The sequence below is a fragment of the Pteropus vampyrus genome, unplaced genomic scaffold (assembly GCF_000151845.1).
Source record: "Pteropus vampyrus isolate Shadow unplaced genomic scaffold, Pvam_2.0 Scaffold276, whole genome shotgun sequence".
NCBI classification, from domain to species: domain Eukaryota; kingdom Metazoa; phylum Chordata; class Mammalia; order Chiroptera; family Pteropodidae; genus Pteropus; species Pteropus vampyrus.
In genome coordinates this window covers 2,309,530-2,326,308 of record NW_011889057.1, presented here as the reverse complement: position 1 = coordinate 2,326,308, position 16,779 = coordinate 2,309,530, and the positions used below count along the sequence as shown (strand labels likewise).

The window sequence follows — 16,779 nt, the reverse complement described above, 5'->3', positions numbered from 1 at the left end:
AGCAGGTTTGGGAAGGTGAAGCAGAATCGGGCTTGGGAGAACGGAAGGTAGTGAGAACGATCTATGTCGTTTTGGAGGTGAGAAAGAATGAAACCTATGCTGCAGTCCTCGTAAGAGCTTTCAGCCTGGCAGCCTGTGTCAACAGCCTTGTGCAGCTTCCCATGTGGCTCCTGTGGGGTGTGTGAGCCTTGGCAGGGGCTGTAGGGTGGGAGCAGGGGCCCTGGGTCCCTGTTTTTGTCTTCTTCTTTTGCACAAGGGGGCCACCTTTCTGGAAGTCAGGTTATCTGGGTTCCAGATTATTTTCTCCTCAACCTACCGGACATAAATCACAAATGATTTCATTAAATGCACCTCCTGCTGGGGATGTTGGCTCATAATTCCTCTCTGATTAACCCCCACTACCCCAGCAAGTTTATAGGCCAAGAGTGGGAGGGGGCAAAGGGAGGGGAAAAGGAGGGCTGGGGGGAATCCCAGGCGGGTGATGGATGCCTCTGTCAGCCCAGCTCGTATTTATTAATAGTCTTAATACGGGAAGCAATAAAGGAAGAGAGGGATTCTATTAATTAAATCATTGTTATAATTAACTTTCATTAAAGGAGGATCAATAAAGAGGAGTTGAGATGGAGAGAGGAGAGATCCATTATCTCTAATTTCCTTGGAAGGGATTCAGGGAATAAGATGGGGTTGCTAGGAGACAGCAATGTGAGGGAAGAAGGAAGGATGTAAGATGTCATCCAGGTGGGGCTGGAAGGGGTGGGTGGGAGGGTTTCAAGTGGATGGAGACGGGGAATGGTGGGGTGGCAGTGGCTCACCTTGGGGCTCTGAAGGGAATAGGGGGTGGCTGATAAGGGAACTACTGGGATGGCAAACAAGGGGGGCTGTATGCATGGCTTGTGCTGGGCACTGCTGTGAGCGCTAGTGAGCGCGCAGGTCCTTAATAAATGCTTTATGATGCTGTGTGTGTATTCTAGCCTGTGAAACTGGTTAGAGTGGATGAATGTGTTTTTGTGACTGTGGAGTCAGAGTGTGCGCATGGGTGAGGATGGCAATGGAGGAAAAGAGGGAGGCAGGACTGGGAGGAAAATCAAGTCATCTTTAGAGGTATGGGGTTTAGGGCATTTTTTACAAAATGGATACTCAAAGGTGTGCACTCTTGACAGGAGTAATGCCTGTCCTTTGGCCCAAAGCAACGACGATGGCTGCTATGGAGGGTGAAGAACTGAGTGGTGGGAACCTCACCTGCCTTTCAAGGCATGCACCTTGGTCCAGTAATCTGGGTCCCACTCCACCCCATCCTGGGACTAAACCCTGAGCAGAGCCGACATAAACCCACAGTTTGCTCCCTTCCCCACTGCAGTATTCCCCAAGCCAGACCTCCACCTGAAGACAAAAGTTCCTCCCTCTTCCTCTTTCTACTTGTGGCCAGTACAGCAGGAGACACAATAAGATAAAGCCACCTGGAGTCCCCCTTCCCTCTCTCACTCCTCCATCAAGGTCTAAGAGCCCGGTGTCTGGATCGTTTTTGCTCTGGTCACACCTCATGATAAGAACATATTTTATTAGAAGAGTTATACTTACAATATAAATATATTTGTCCAAATTATAGGTGGGGGGGTAGGGATATTAGGGCAAAGCTCTTATTGCTGGGGGGAAACCTGGAGAGGGAGGAAGGGCTGGGAAATGGGGGCACCTGGGGCCATTTGTTCCCCCATCCCTCACAGAAGGCACAAATGCATTATTTCCATGTGAGGACACTGAGGGGAAGGGTGGCAGGGAGGAGCGGGAGATAAGAGTACAGAAAAACCTCGAAAATACAAAAAAATCCCTCCAAACTTAATATCTAATGGTATGGAAAAGGCTGAGGTGGGTGCGGAAAGCAATGGGAGTGGGGGACAGTAAGAGGAACCAACGAAGCTCAGAACCGAAAGAGACCTGCAGAGGTCGTGATGCCCATGCTGCTGCCTCAATGCAGGGCCCAGAGGAAACCCAGGGGGAATAAACACAGATCCCAAATAAGAGAGGGTAGGTGCCCCAGGGATTGGCTTTGGGGCACCAAAGAGTATGTGTGAGTGAGTGTGTGTGTGTGTGTGGTGGTGGTGGTGTGGTGGCTGGTGAAAGTGAGAGAAGCAACCAGGGCTCGGAGGCGCTGATTCTATTCCTCCTGGGGAATGCCTCCTCCATCCTGGCTCCTCCAAAACCTCTTTCAGTGGGTCAATTCAGCCACTGCTTCCAAGAAGGACCTCTGCCTGGACAAAAGAGCTGGGTAGGAAAGGATGAAGTTGGAGAGCTTAGGGTGAAAAGAGCACATGGGAGTGGTTCTTAGGGAACAGACTATCGTGGAACTCACTGTGTTGGAAAAGAGGCATGAGACTTAAGTGTGTGTCTGTGCATAAGTATGTCGTATGTGCGTGTGTGTGTTCGTGCTTGTACTAGGGAGGGGTTAGATCACTCAAAGGTGAAGGGGTCCTGGGTGCTGAAAAAGAAATGTCCATCCATGTGGTCCTCCAGGGCATCCTTGTCACTCTCAGCTGGGAAGCGCTCCTTACAAATAGGGCACTCCTTCCATGGAGGGGTGGCAGGGCCCCCAGTGTTGGCCTCTGACAAGGGACCCACTGTAAAGCCACTACAAAGAGACAGAGAGGAAAGGAGAGGGTCAGTCTGCTCTATTGCCTTGACTCGTGGACCTCAGGGAGAGGGACCCATGTGCCTGGGCTCCCAGATTCCTGTTCCTAATGCAGCATCCTAGTAGTTCTCACCTAGTCTCTCCCACAGCATATTTCTCCCCACAATACTGGAAGCCTTAGTTTCCCTGGCTCCCGCCAACCTTCTTTAGTCCCTGCTGGTCTCTGTAGTGCATAGCCCATCCCCCAACCTCCTGCTCTCCTCCCTCCATCTCCGTCTGCTGCCTAATGAGGCTGAAAATGAGTCTGACATCGTCCTTCATCTTCCTGCTCCAGCCAAGAAGGATGACAGCATCACTCCCACCCTGCCCTTAGCGCATCTCACATCCAGGCAGAGCTAGTGATAAAATTTCTCTTACCCCTGCCTTTCCCTCTTGACCTGCTGTGGAAGGCGGAGGAGGCAATCTGATACCTGATTTCCCCATCCCTGCTGCTTTACCACCCAAAGGGTTTCCCCAGGGAAGTCACAGAAGAGGGACAGCATCTCAGGGGTGATCAGATAGATGCTGGATCTCAGTTTTCTCCCTGTTCCTGTCCCTGGGGGCTTGGTCACCTCCCTTCCTCCCCCAATGGAGCCTAGGTACCTACCTGGTAGTTGGGAAAGGGGTAGGGGCAGGAGAGAGGGGATGCAGGGCAATTTGGGCTCCACGGAGGATGGTGCTAGAACAATACAGAAGCCAGTTAAAGGCAGGGCCTCTGAGTGCACATGTGCATTGATAAGCTGAGGGGAGGGATTACCTCCTGGGAAGGCACCTGGGATTTGGAATTGTGGGTAATTTTCAGTGTCAATCATACCTATGTCTCCTTTTCTTGGCTGGGGCCAAGAAGAGGGAGGTTAGGGGAAGGGCAGGGAGACTGTTCACCTGCATGCCCTTTCTGGCATTCTCCCATTTCCCTCCTGTCCGCCCCCTTCTGCACTCACCTGGCCATATCATAGAAGGCATTGCCCAGTTCAGGAAGCAGCAGGTTGGCCTCCTCACCCCCACTCTGCACAGCTGCCATCAGGACTGACTTCTCATCTTCAGCCTCCTAGGCACCAAAGAGATAGGTTGGGTTTTCAGCTAGTGTCCCAGGATGGAGGAGTACCACATTGGGACAGATAATGAAAGAGTAGTCCAGGTCAGTACAGAGAACAGTGGGCCGTCATAAGAGTGAGGCAGGAAATGTGTTTTGGTGGGGGCTTGGGGATAAGAAGAGGAGTGTGGAGAACAGTTACTCACAGCAGTGAGGCTTTGGGTCAGATTAGGTTTTGGGGTGCTGTTCACTGGATGACCCTGAAGACAGGCTGGGCCTGCCTCCTTTCACGTAAGAAAAAATGAGACCCCTGTATGGCTAAGACTTCCTGCTCTGGAGGCTGGGCCACTGGGCTTGGTCCTACCCCGTCTTCACTGCTCACCGAGTCAGAGCTACTGTCCTCAGCTGGCCCTGAGAGGTGGGGAGCAATGGGAGCTGGTTGGCTGATGACAACTAGAGGAGAAGCCTCTCGTGGCCCAGCAGGAGAGGAGCCTGGGTCTCCATGCTCACATAGGCCATACGGCGGGAGCCTCATGTCTTCGGGGGATTCATCCTCTGAGTCTGTCAGAGCTGCTGGGCAGCCTGCAGGCAGAACAGGAAGAGAAGAAGGATGTATTGTTAGAGGGTTGGATCAGCTCTGGCTCCTTTAGATAAGGGATATAGTTAAATTAGATAGGGGCCAGGGTCTGGGAAGGAAAAAGGCAAAACACAGAAGGTACAGGCAGCTCCCAGAGGGGTCACATGGAGCTTTCCCCAGAAGGAGAAGGAAGAGCGGGAAAGAGGTGTTACAAGATTGGGGGTGTACAGACTCAGCCCTGCAGCAGCTTCCTCATCCTCTGTGGCAGCGTCCTCATTCCACTTCTCATCTGCTACCTTCTCCAGGCGGGCTTCCAGCTTTCTCATGTACTCTAGTAGTTCCTGGAGTTGGGAAGGAAAGAGGTGAGGCGTTAGAGGCTGAGAAGATGCTAACTTTACTAACCTGCAGAGCCTTTTCTTGATTCATGATTAAATCTGAGCTCCTTAGGATTACATACCTTTACTGAAGGGTGGGGCAGCTTAAGGTAGATCCTCACCACCCCTCACAAAGGCCCTTCTTCACTCTGTACATCCCTCCCTTCCGCCAGCAATTGTCTCCTGTCCTGCCAAGTCAGCTAATAAGAGGAGCCATGGTGCCATTTTTAGCTTCTGGGCCCTCTTAGAAATACCAGTTTCTCGGCCAAGAGATGACAAGAACATACAAAGTTTCTAGACCCCAAGTCCTCAGTTCTGGTGTCTAGGGGGCCTGAGTTAGGGGTTCTCACCTGCTTCTCCTCCTGCAACTGTTCCTTTTCCTTCTGGAGCACACGCAGGGCTGACCGCAGCTCTGTCAGCTCCCGCTTACTCTCTGACAATTGCACCTAAGGGAAAAGGGCCAGGTGCAGTCTGAAGCCTTGAATGTACCTCCAAGAACCTGGGCTCTGGGCTCTGGGACCTGGACCAACAATCTAGAAGCACTTCTCTCCATGCCTTTGTTTCTCTCTTGCCCAAACACACAAAGGGGAAACTCCAACATTTTTTCCATGAGTCTTTTGTCTTGGTTGAGGGAGATTCAGTTGCCTGAGTCCTAGTTTCTGCCTCTCGAATGGAGACCTGGATGACTGCTCTGGGCTGGGCTGCAAAGGCCTTGGTCATAGTAGGGCCACTCTAAAATTCTTTTAAGTCATCACTACTACACCCAGAATGTGTGCCCTGAGAGCAGAAAGGGACACTGCATGTTTCAAACCAGTGAGGGCTGAGAGGTGTGCAAGTGAGATGCCGCCTCCAACATATAAGTGAGCACCTTGCACTTTTGAGCCCACACCTAAGACGGAGGGGCATTGGCCTCAGGAAGACATGAGACCAGGACTCAGGGGTGGCTAGGCACCTCACCAGGCTAGAATCCTTTTCCCGGGCCAGTTCAGTCTTGAGCACTTGATTCTGTGTCCTCTCTTCTTGAATGGCCTTTTCCAGCCGAAGTATTTCTGCACTCAGCTTCAGGATCTTGTCCTTCTCTGCCTGGGAGATGGCCAGAAAGGAAAATAGCAGGTTGAAGGCAAAGGGATGCCCCTGGCAACAGCACCATCTCTCATTGTATCCCTTCATTTAATTGAATCTTTTGGGAACAATTTTCCCTTCCTGCCTTCCTCATTCCTTCACTTCCTTGAATGAAGGGACCTGACAGGAAGGCACCTTGCTGATCAGGAATGGCATACGGCATAGCTTGGTGCCTAGAATGGTAAATGTTTCTGAATCAAGATGCTAACTAAGTTGCTATGGAGACCAGGGTTGAGACACTCTGCTTAGGGATGGGTCACACCTAGACGGTGAAGTGTTCCTACCTCATAGCCCCTGCCCCTCAAGTCTTCTGAAGTTCCCACCACCCACTTTCTCTCCTCCCAGGAGATCTGACCACATAGAGGTGAGCCTGCCAGGTCCCCACACTGCTCTACCTCCACACTCTGCAGCATCCCTGCCCGCTCCTTGCTCCATTGGCTTTTTTCCTCCTTCAAGTGCAGACTGAGCTCAGCCAGCCTGCCGTTGACTTCAGCCACTTCCAGGCGGCTGTGGTGTAACTTGGCTATGGTGCGGTCCCTGGCTCTGGCTGCGCTGGCCAACTCTTCCCCAAGAAGAGCGGCTTTCTGCTGGCTTGAAGCTGCAAGCTCCTGGGCCCCTCGAAGCTGCTCCTTCAGGGGCTCCAGCTCAGCCTCAGAAGAAAAGATGAAATGGAGATCAGGGCTCCCAGTGAGTCATCATGAACCAGGGAGGCTTCCCCCCGACCCCCCGCATCAGGACTCAGGATTGGGTTGTTAAATCTTTAGCCATGTCTTTCCCCATACTTTTCTACAACTACCCCTTGGAACTTTCTCTGCTTCTTGTTGCCTAGGGTTTCACTCACCACCCGCTGCTGGGCCTGGTTTAGAGTGTCCTTCATCTGGGCCACCTTGTCCTTCAGTCTCTGGACCTGAGCACCCTGCTCCTCCTGCCGGCCCTTGGCCTCCTGGAGTTCCAAATTCAAGCGACGATTCTCCTGTTGTGCCATTTGGAGCTCGGCCTGATGGAGGTGGAGAGTAGGTAAAGAAAGGGGTATGTGTATTTGGGGTGCCCAGGGAGGTGAACCACTGTGATGAGAGAGGTCAAGGTTCTACTTCTCAGATTTAACACAGACTCAAGCATTCAGTTCTTGCCAGCCCTCCTTGGGTTCTCAGCTGAAAGTGGCTTAATTCTAAACATCTAGTCTCCAGCTCCCAAAACGAGGTATCCTGTCAGAGCCTAGGATCTTACATGAATCTAGGTATCCCGTGTTCCATTTCTGCTTCCACACTCTTCCTTTTAAATCAAAACACAGTCTGGGTATCCTATAGGCCCTGCAAACTCAGCATATTCTTCCAGGCTACCATAGGCATTTCCACTTTTATTTCTGTCCATGGTACTAACTGCTTTGCAAGTCACTCAGATATCTTGGTGCCATGCTTGGCTATGTTCTCTTCCTAGTGGCCCACAGAAAAGCCTATTGCTTCTCCATCTTCCATCTTGTTCACAGGCATTTTCTCTTTTCTATCTCCATGACCACGTTAGCTTAGGCTCTGGTCATTTCTTGCTTGGACTGCTTAATAATCTTACAACTAGTTTATTTTCCACAAGGCAATCAGATTAATCTTAAGTACAGTTCTTTAAATCATCAATGCCTCTTACTGCTTGCAGAATAAAGATTAAACTCAAGATCATTTACAATCTGATGTAGGCCTTACTGCAAACTCTTTACCCACACATTCAACTGCCCTGAGTGTTCTGGGTGTTCTAAGCCTTTGCTCATGTTTTCCCGTTCCTACAATGGCTTCCTTTCATCTCTGTTTATTCAAATTCTACCTATCCTTCATTGCTGAGCAAATAGTTTTCAAACAATCTTTTACAGAAGACTAGGGTTCTGAGAAAGCCATTTAGAAGTTCTGCAAGTATTTGGCTTAAACTTCTAAATTATTAAAAACTCTAATAAAACAATGATGCACAAACTCACAAGTTAACACATTAGAGATCACCAATCCACTGACATGTGCTTCCAGGTTAATTCATTTTTGTGCAAATATCATAATAAAGTTTCTACTGTATTTTCTATTGAAGTGAAGAACAAACAGATTGCAAGGTGGATAGTTTAAAAATTATTATCAATTTGCACTCACTTGTGTGTGACTCAAGGTGTTTTCAATATTGTACAACCAAAACAAATTCAGAGATACATTAGTTGCTAAGGCTGACAGAACAGTCATCCATAACCTCTAATTTCAAGGTTTGGTATCCATCAAAATTACCTAATTGCTTTCATGACTTTATAAGTAAATGTTATACTTTTAAATTTATAAAAATAAATTCATAGTAGTAAAATATTGCTTTTATTTTATTCAGTGAGGTTTCACTTAAGATGTAAAACTTCATTGCAGAGTGGGGCAGAAAGGGTTATACTGCTAAAAAATTTAGAAATACTAGGCTAATTTATGCCCTCTTTTTAAAAGTTCTTTCTAATGTCCCTAACAAGACGTTCCCCCATTTACCTCCATGGAGCATCATGACACTTTATTATACTCTCTGTGACACTTACTATGTTCCCCTTTGACAAATCCTGATTTGTGTATATGACTTGTGTTCCCTAGGAGAGTGTACACAACGTTTTCTTTACATTTTTATCCCCTTTGGTGCCCAGCACTCAGAAGAGACTCAATGAACGCTGGATGAACAACTGAGAAAGCAAATCAACCCTGAGCCCTTACCTCACTTTGCTCCTTATCTGCATGCACTTCCTTCAGTTGCCCAAGGAGCTTCTCTTGTTCCCGAGTCAGGGCCTTCACTGTGTCCCTAACCCTGTGAATAGAAGGATGGGATATCAGATAACTGACTGGTCACCAGAGAAGGAATGAAGGCCATGCACTTCTGGCTTAAGATCTTCTACTGGTGGTCCCCTAGGCCCAGACCTCTACTTCTCTCTGGGATGCTCAAATCCCCAAACCAAGACAATCTTGTTCTGAGCCCCAAGTCCCTAAGATTCCTGGTTCTAGAGCACAATCTAGAAATAAACAATTTTTTCCTTTTCTTTATTGTATCACTTTAAGGAATGTTCTGTTGATGGCTCCCTCGTTGTTTTCACTCAGTCAAGAGACTTGAATCCAGTCTCTTCTAGAAATGCTGATTATAAACTTTTGGTCTAGGTTAGAAGTTGGCAGACTTTTTCTGTAAAAGGCCTAACAGTAAATATTTTAGGCTTTACAGGCCATGTGGTTTCTGTGGCAACTACTCAACTCTGCCACTGTAGTGTGGAAACAGCATAGACTATAAGTAAATGAGAGAGCATGGCTGTTCCAATAAAACTTTATTTATAAACGCTGAAATTTGAATTTCATGTATTTTCCCATGTAAAAAAATTTCCCATGTCAACCATTAAAAATTGTCAAAACCATTTTTACCTCAGGGGTTATTAAAAAACAAGTAGCAGGTGAGATCTGGCACATGGGCCATAGTTTGCTAAACCCTGGTGTAGACAGTCTTTAATCTTTTCCAAATGCTCAGTCTGATCCCTGCTTTTCTATTCCATGATCTAGAACCTAGACACTTAGTCTCTCTCTAAGGCAAGACTAATATATCCTGGACTGAAGAAGCCTCAGGGATCAACTTACTTTTTACTCTTGGATAGAATGCCTCTTTTCTTTAAAGAATTAAAAAAAATATCAAATCTACCAGTACTAAATTAATGAAAATTATGTCATTTGATAAAAGAAAGAATTAGAGTATTTCTCCTGATGAAATATGAAGAATAGGCAGGGGAGCTGGTCAATATTTGTGCTATTTTGTAGAAATAATAATTGTCTGGTAGAAGAAAGAAATTTATTCTATGTGGCTCCAGAGGTCTAAACCAGGACCAGTGGTTAAAAGTTATAGGATGGTAGAGTTTGGCTCAATACAAGAGATACAAAAATAACAGCGGTCCGATATTGAAAAAAGCTGCCTTCTAAGATAGTGATCTTCTCTTACATACCCTCTTAAATACCTTATATCCCTCTCAATGCAAAGATACTATGATTTATACCTTTTTTTCAGGGGAGAGATTCCCTAACATTCATAGATCACCAGTTTTAACATTTCCTAATAGTGAGAACAGAGTCTAATCTTATTCTTTGCTGTGATAAAATCTGAAATCCATCCTCTCTTAACTTGCATTGACTATTCTACCCATTCTTTTTTTCCAAATCCTCTACTCCTAGCTCCTGCTTAGCCTTTGCTGCACAATAAATGGTTAACTATGATTGCTGCTGAAGTTGAGGAATACAGAATAGGTTAGGAAAGATGGAAGGGAGCCTAGGCAGAAAAAGATATCCTTAGTAATTGGAATACCCTACGTAATGAGGTTGATAAGGGAAAAAGAAACCATGTGAGATAGAGTGTAACCTTGCTTGCCTGAAACAGAAAGCTGGAGTTCCGGGGTCATAGGAAATGACGGGAAGTAATGGGAAGAGAGGAGGTCTCCTCACCTGTCTAGCTCCACCTCCTTTGTCAGAACTTTGTCACTGATGGTCTGGATATCATCTTCCAGCTCCAGGATGCGTGCCACGTGGTCTCCCTGCTGCCGGCTCAGGATGTCCCTCTCTTCAGTGAGCTCCCCGTGGGACCGGGAAAGCCCCTAGAATTAAAGTTCCCCCAGAAAAAGAGAGAAGTTGACACTCATCTCAAAGAGTGCAACATACCAGAGTTTGACTGTGCCCACCTCCCTATCCAGTCACCTTCCTCGAAAAAGAAACTAAAGGAATATTCCCTTACTGGTGAATACAGTGAGCCACCTCTGCCCTGCCTCAGCATTCCTGTGTTCAAAGAACTGTATCTCATTACAAATTTGGGATGTGTATCCTCTCATATCAACTTTAATCCCACTTGTTAGCCCTTAAACCTATTTCTCTGATGCCAAAAATAGCTCATGAATGTCTCCCCTTTATCCTCTTCACTAGGTTCAGATTTTGGACCCTAGGTGAGCAGCTAGGTCTGTCCCCTATGTGGCCCAACTCTCACCTTGTATTGCTCCATCAGCTCTGCATGCTCCTGCCTGGCAGTTGCCAGAGCCATCTCGAGCTCCTGCACTCGGCTCCTCAGCTCCATGACCTGCCCCTCCAGCTGCAGTTTCAGTTGCATCAGGTCATTCCTCTCTTGCTGGCTCTCATCCAGCTGGTTCTACAGGGGGCAGGATGGAAAGAGAGGTATGCTTGTGAAGTACGCATTCCAAGGTCCCTTCCCAATTATTCTGCAGATGCATTTCAGGGTTGGGAAGTTACATCAGCACAGGCTACAAAGAGGCAAGTAAGGGGAGGCTTTGTGTGCTACTGAAGCCTGCTCACCACCCAGGAGACATACCAGCTGGCACTCTTAACTGCTTACCCCTCTCTTACCATTCCCCACCCAAGGCCTGGTCCCCGCTTCACTTAGCAACTGCAGGGACCCTTGTCTTTCTCAATCTGCACAGACAAAAAGGATGGCTCCCCTCATTTCACTCTATCTGTTCTGGAATCAGACAGATGTGGGTTTAAATCTCCAATACAATCCTTATTAGTTATGTGACTCTGAACAAGTGACTTAACTTCTCTGAGTCTCTGTGTCTTCATTTGTAAGGTGATCCCTTAGTATAGGTTGTTGTAAGGTAATAGTAATGAAAATAATAAATGTAAAAACAACACAGGGTAGAAGCTCATACATCTCTTGACTCATGTGTTGATTCCATGTGTATAGAGTGTTCTAGAGGGTAGGAGTTTATCTAAATCACAGATAAGCTACTCATTTTCCCCTTCTAAGCCTTCCTCAGGCCTGTCCTCCTGTCTGGGGAGTGTGCTTCCTCCCTACCTAGCCCTGGCCCTCACCTTCCTCAGGGAGTCTTCCTTGCTAATGTCTACTTCCACTCCTGAATTCTTCTCTATTTGGTCCAACAGAAAAATAATATGAGCCACATGTATAATTTAAAAGTTTCTAGTAGTCACTTTAAAAAAATTACTAATAAGAAACAAATGAAATAAATTTTAACAATATTTTCTCTAACTCAGTCTACCTGAAATATTATCATTTCAACATGTAATCAATATAAAAAGTTATGAAAATCTTTTACACTCTTTTTTTTTTTAAAACTAAGTCTTCAAAATCCGGTATGTGGTTTACTCATACAGTACATCTCAATTTGGACCAGTCATGTTTAAAGTGCTCAAAAGCCACATGTGGGTGGCACCTTTGGTACTAGACACAGCAGGCCTGGGGCCATACCTATCTGCTCTCACTCTTCATCTATCCTGGAAGTGGGTCTCATCCTCCCCTTCCTCTGGCTGTTCCTTCCCTGGAGTGGCCTCACTCCACCCTCTGCATCTTCCTCCAGGGATATAGGCAGGATATAGCACTTGAAGAAGGAAGGATCAAAAGGCTCTTATGAAATCTTGAGTGATGTTGGCCCGTGGGTGGCTTGCTTTTCTGCCCTACATGTTCATGTCTATGTTAGATTGAGACTTTCTTGAAGGCAAGACTTTCTGTAACTCTCAATGAGGTCTCCAGCTGCAGCTACAGCTGAGGGGAGGGTGCAGTGGGAAGGGGTCCCTTGCTGTCCTCCCACTCTTTTTCCCAGGAACAGCTCTGCTGCTGTTCTCACCTGAAGCACAGTTGCCTTGGGGACAACAAGCAGGATGTCAGAGCCGCTGTCAGTCTCTTCCAGAGTCACTAGTTCATCCATGGGCCTTGGCTCTCGGAACTGGAAAGGGGGACTCTGCCCACACACCCGGCCCTGGCGGTTCACGTATCTGAACTGGTAGAGCTGGGCTCCTGGTTTGGGCAGGTAGCTGGCTGTAGGAAGAAGAATGAACCCAGGACCCCAATATGATCCGAGGTGCCCCTGGTATATCAAATTATCCACTGTCTTTGGCTCTGGCTCCTTGCTCTCTGTTCTGTATTTTGTTTTCTCTCTTCTCCACTTCCCACAGGCTATTTCTGTTCCCTGGGATAATCTTCTCTCTCCTTTCTGCCTAGTTCTCTCCTTCCTCTCTTTCCCAAACCTACCCTCCTTAATAATAATAGTAACAATAATAATAGTAACTATTTATTGAGTGTCCACAATGTATCAGGCACTTGCTAACAGTTTTACCTATATCATTTAAAATCCTTACATTATTCCTGCAAGCCAGGCATCCCCTTTTACTGCTAAAATAACAAACACAGAGAGGTTAAGTATTTTTGCCTAAGATCAAATAGCTTGTAAGTATTAGAGCTGAGATTTGAACCCAGGTCTTTAGAATCCAATGATTCTAAATATATGACACCACCTTTTCTTCTTCCCTACTCTCTAGTTCCTCCATCTTTTGGTAGGAGGCAGGATTAGCTGCCCTCCACAATTCCTTCCATCCCTAAGTTTCTGATTCTGTGATAGTCCCATAATTCCATGTCTGCTAAATCCTATTGGATATATATATTTTATTTATTTAGACTTATTTTTTCCTGTCCTGTGTCTAACTTTTATGTTTCTGAGCCCACTTCCTTTTTCCAAACCTCTATCCCCTTGGTTCCTCCTTCCCAGTTTTCCATCTTCCCTTATACCTTGGAACTGGACACTGGCATGGACAGGGGAACCATCAGATGCACTTTCAGGCACTGAAGACCACACAAACGTGTGGTAATCCCGAACACAGGCAGCCTCCACCTGTGAAAGCCCAAGATGGGAGAGAATTATGGTGATGGAACTACCAGCTATGGATGGTAGAAAGGGATGATAGAATGGTGTTACAGGGGCAAGGATGATGAGAGAGAGGAAAAGTGAAGGGACACAAATGTGTCAGGAGAGAGCAAACCTCAAATGGGTAGGTGAGCTTTGCTTATACAGACAGCCTCTGTCACATCTTTTTCCTGTGACATCTTTTTCCCTTCTTTATCAACACAAGATTGAGAATTCAAGAACCTCAATCTTGTGTTTGTCTTATTCCAACCAACCCATGGCTCATGAGCCTGAGCCAAAAGGGGTTCCAGGGATACCTTGAAGATGCCAATCCAGTCACTGGCACTGGGCACGGTGCCTGGGGGAAGGGTGTAGTGACATTCCACCTTGGTGTTGGGGATGTAGGTCCGGGCTACATTCAGAAAGCTGACTCCACACCGAGATGGTGCCCGGTTTAGTGATGATTCTTCCATTCTGCCCTCCTGTGAAACAAAGGATAAATATCCTAAAGTCTCTCCACTCCCTTTTTCCCCTCAACTTCATCCCCTCCTAACTACAGTCCCTGCCACTACACCTGGAGATGAAGACATATCTACTGTCTAGTCCCTAAGGGTTATAGCAGGGGTCCCTAACCCCTAGGATGCGGACCGGTACCACCAGTACCACAACTGGGCCGCCAGCAGGAGATGAGTGACGGGCAAGCAAAGTTTCATCTATATTTGCAGCTGCTCCCCAGCGCTAGCATCACTGCCTCAGCTCTACCTCAGACCATCAGCCATTAGATTCTTATAGGAGCACTGGTCTCTGGCACCAAAAAGGTTGGGGACCGCTGGGTCATAGGACCCTTTTAGATGTATCACTCTTAGTCTATACGACATAAGTCTGGCCTTCCAAGTCAGTCCACATCCTGTCTCATACTGCACCCACTCTGAATCATAGATTCTTTCTAGAGTTAAGATCTCTAATTTCTGCTCCCTTTTCACTGCCCCCCCAATCAAATCTGTTTCCTAGGCTCTGTGGTCCCCCCTTTTTTACCTCTTAACATCCTTGAGCATTCCGAATTCTTCAGCCTCCATCTCCACATCCCATCCCCCATATATTTTTGGCTCTTGAATTCAAAATCCAACTGAGGTGTGAGGCCTCCTCATTCTGAGCCAGTCTCTCTCTGCCCACTCTTGGGCTTGTTAACCCAACTGTGCACAGGAATGGCTTATGACACCTGAAAACAACAACTAATCTCTGAAGTAATGATTGAGTCTTCAGAGCTAGAATATGGGAGAGGAAACAGTCCAATCCTCAGGCTCCCTCCCTGAGCTATCTACCCCATGAAAAAAAAAAAAAAAAAAAAGAAAGCAAGCAAGCTTCCACTCTCATCCAAGAGACAAAGGGAAAGGGAGGATATAAGAAAAGACAGGTTCTGTCCTCAACTTCATTACTCCAGGAAGCCAAGAATTCTGGAGGCGGCTGCTACAAGGGTGGAGTGAAACACTAAGCAGGAACGTGGTAGTGTGGGGAGATGGAATGGGGGGCGGGGCCTGAAGCCAGGAAAGCCCCACCCCTGGGCAGGGGACAGACTGGAAGGTGGGAAGTAAGGGGCCCTCAGAAGGGGAAATATATATATAATATTCAGAGAAGGAAGAGATAGTTCAAAAAAACCTAACGTTCTTATCTTTGGGTCTTGCCTGAAGCAAGACTATAAACCTTCTAGTTTGACTATATGTTAACCCAGCTTCAGTATTTCCCTCCCCATCTTCTCTCCGCTTCCCTTAGCCTTATTTTTAAGTGCTTGAATCCCTCCATCTGCTTGGACTGGTAGTTGGAGGTACACTATAGGATGAGATTGAGAGGAAGATTGAGATTGGTAGTTGGAGGTCCATTATAGGATGTTTCAAGTTAAGTAGGGAGAGTTAATGGGAAAATATGGGGGTGGGGTGAGAAAAGATAACAATAACAATCAAGAGAACTCCTCGGTCCAGGGCTGTGAGATGACCATCGTCATCTCTCTAGTCCACTAATCTTCATCCGAGTCAGCCACAACTGACAGCATCCGGCATCCAATCAGTCATAGATAGCCACTAGTCATGTGTATGCTTCCAAACATCACAAACCCACACCAGGCTGAAGTCAGGGGGTTAGGAACTTTAAAAGAAGACAGAAACTAGGTAGAGAAAGAAAAGTGGGCCAACTTTACAAAACGGAACAACTTCTACCTCTAAAAAAGGGACTGAATTGAGAAAAAGAAGTTTCTTCGGATTTTCATCTCTTTAAAAAATCGCTAGTTAAAACCAGTCCATGTTTTCTCCAAATACAATTTTCTGGCTTTCTAACGGGGCGGGAGGATCAATTGCCCCAAAGATCTAAGCCTGGGGAATCCCAAATACTCTCCACAAATAAAATCCTTAACAGTTTGAAACATTCCCCAGGCCCGAAAGAGCTCTGGGCACCTAAGGTGTATGCGTGTAGCCAGACTGAGGTGTTCGCACTCTGCAGGCGTCTAGAGTTCCTTGACGTTCTACATCTTGTAAGGTTTTATCCCCAGGGAGTCAGTGTCGTAAAGCTTTTGGATTGGCGGGGGGCGGGGGAATGGGAAGGGGGGAAGGGAAGGGTTGTGGGGGCCAAGTCTTGCATGGGTGAAAAAGAGCAAAGATTTCAGCCTCTCCCCACCTCCCTTAAGCGTATCAAGCTTTACAGAGAAGGATTGAGAGGAAAGTGAACACAATGAGGGGTCAACCTCTTGATTAGGGCCCCCTTGAGACCAAGAACTCCCCAAACAGTGGGGGTGGCTTCTTCAGTACGGAAAGCGTTAAAACCCAAACGCTCCTGCATCACCTTTATAGTCTCCTTAGCTTATCCCTTCACAGACTGGAAAGCGGGGTGACTCCCCATAAGATCGCCCCCAAATTAGGCCAAGTTTCTTACCCCACAGACGGATCAGCTGTTCCCTCACCTTTCACCAACAACAAAAACAGCACTCCGACTCCTAGAGAGGAGGGAGAAGAGCGGGCGCGAGGCTTTCTGGGGTTTGTGGTTCCTCCGCGCCCTTTTGCCGGCGAACCTCCTAGGATCCGGGACTACATGTCACAGGAGGCTGTGCGCAAGGAGGGCGGAGTAGGGGGCGGTCGTGACTGCGGCCTCACTATTGCAGTCTGGGATGCGTAGTTCTCACCACCATGACAGTAAACGAGGGTGTGGCCATCAAAGGACTTCACGGCCCATGATTCCTTAGGAGGGGGCAGGCTATGTTAGTGGTGACTGCTGGTTTGTAACGTGCGTGGTTGGGGGTGGGGAGGAGTTAAGGCTCTAACGCCTTCCGTACAGTACTTTACAGAGATCCCCAACGAGATAGTCTCTCGTTCA

General features: G+C 47.2%; 1 protein-coding gene across 4 annotated transcripts; it reads right to left on the bottom strand.

The window, feature by feature from the left end:
- Positions 1-2,322: 2,322 nt before the first annotated feature.
- CALCOCO1 (calcium binding and coiled-coil domain 1) lies at positions 2,323-16,471 on the bottom strand. Of its 4 annotated transcripts, none has more exons than XM_023520740.1 (17): positions 16,342-16,467; positions 14,458-14,654; positions 13,740-13,904; positions 13,308-13,410; positions 12,370-12,560; positions 10,761-10,919; positions 10,229-10,377; positions 8,477-8,567; positions 6,610-6,765; positions 6,164-6,418; positions 5,604-5,729; positions 4,997-5,092; positions 4,505-4,613; positions 4,078-4,277; positions 3,604-3,710; positions 3,270-3,341; positions 2,323-2,623 (listed from the first exon to the last, which is right to left on the bottom strand). In XM_023520740.1, the coding sequence occupies exons 3-17, from the start codon at positions 13,893-13,895 to the stop codon at positions 2,446-2,448; spliced, it is 2,148 nt and encodes a 715-aa protein (XP_023376508.1). In that variant the 5' UTR covers positions 13,896-13,904; positions 14,458-14,654; positions 16,342-16,467; the 3' UTR covers positions 2,323-2,445. The 4 variants fall into 4 exon arrangements, with proteins under 4 accessions (XP_023376508.1, XP_011374085.1, XP_011374084.1 ...); XM_011375783.2 differs by having other exon boundaries at positions 14,458-14,641; XM_011375782.2 differs by lacking the exon at positions 14,458-14,654 and having other exon boundaries at positions 16,342-16,471.
- Positions 16,472-16,779: the final 308 nt, after the last annotated feature.

What these genes read in the sequence shown, in the direction of transcription:
- CALCOCO1 (XM_011375782.2), bottom strand. Translation starts at nt 13,895, where the DNA reads ATGGAAGAATCATCACTAAACCGGGCACCATCTCGGTGTGGAGTCAGC. An exon ending in GGATGCTGCAGAGTGTGGAG is followed by an intron (nt 5,730 to 6,163) that starts GTAGAGCAGTGT and finishes GCCATCTCCCAG; the next exon opens with GCAGAGAAGGACAAGATCCT. An exon ending in AGGACAGTAGCTCTGACTCG is followed by an intron (nt 3,711 to 4,077) that starts GTGAGCAGTGAA and finishes TTTGGTGCCTAG; the next exon opens with GAGGCTGAAGATGAGAAGTC.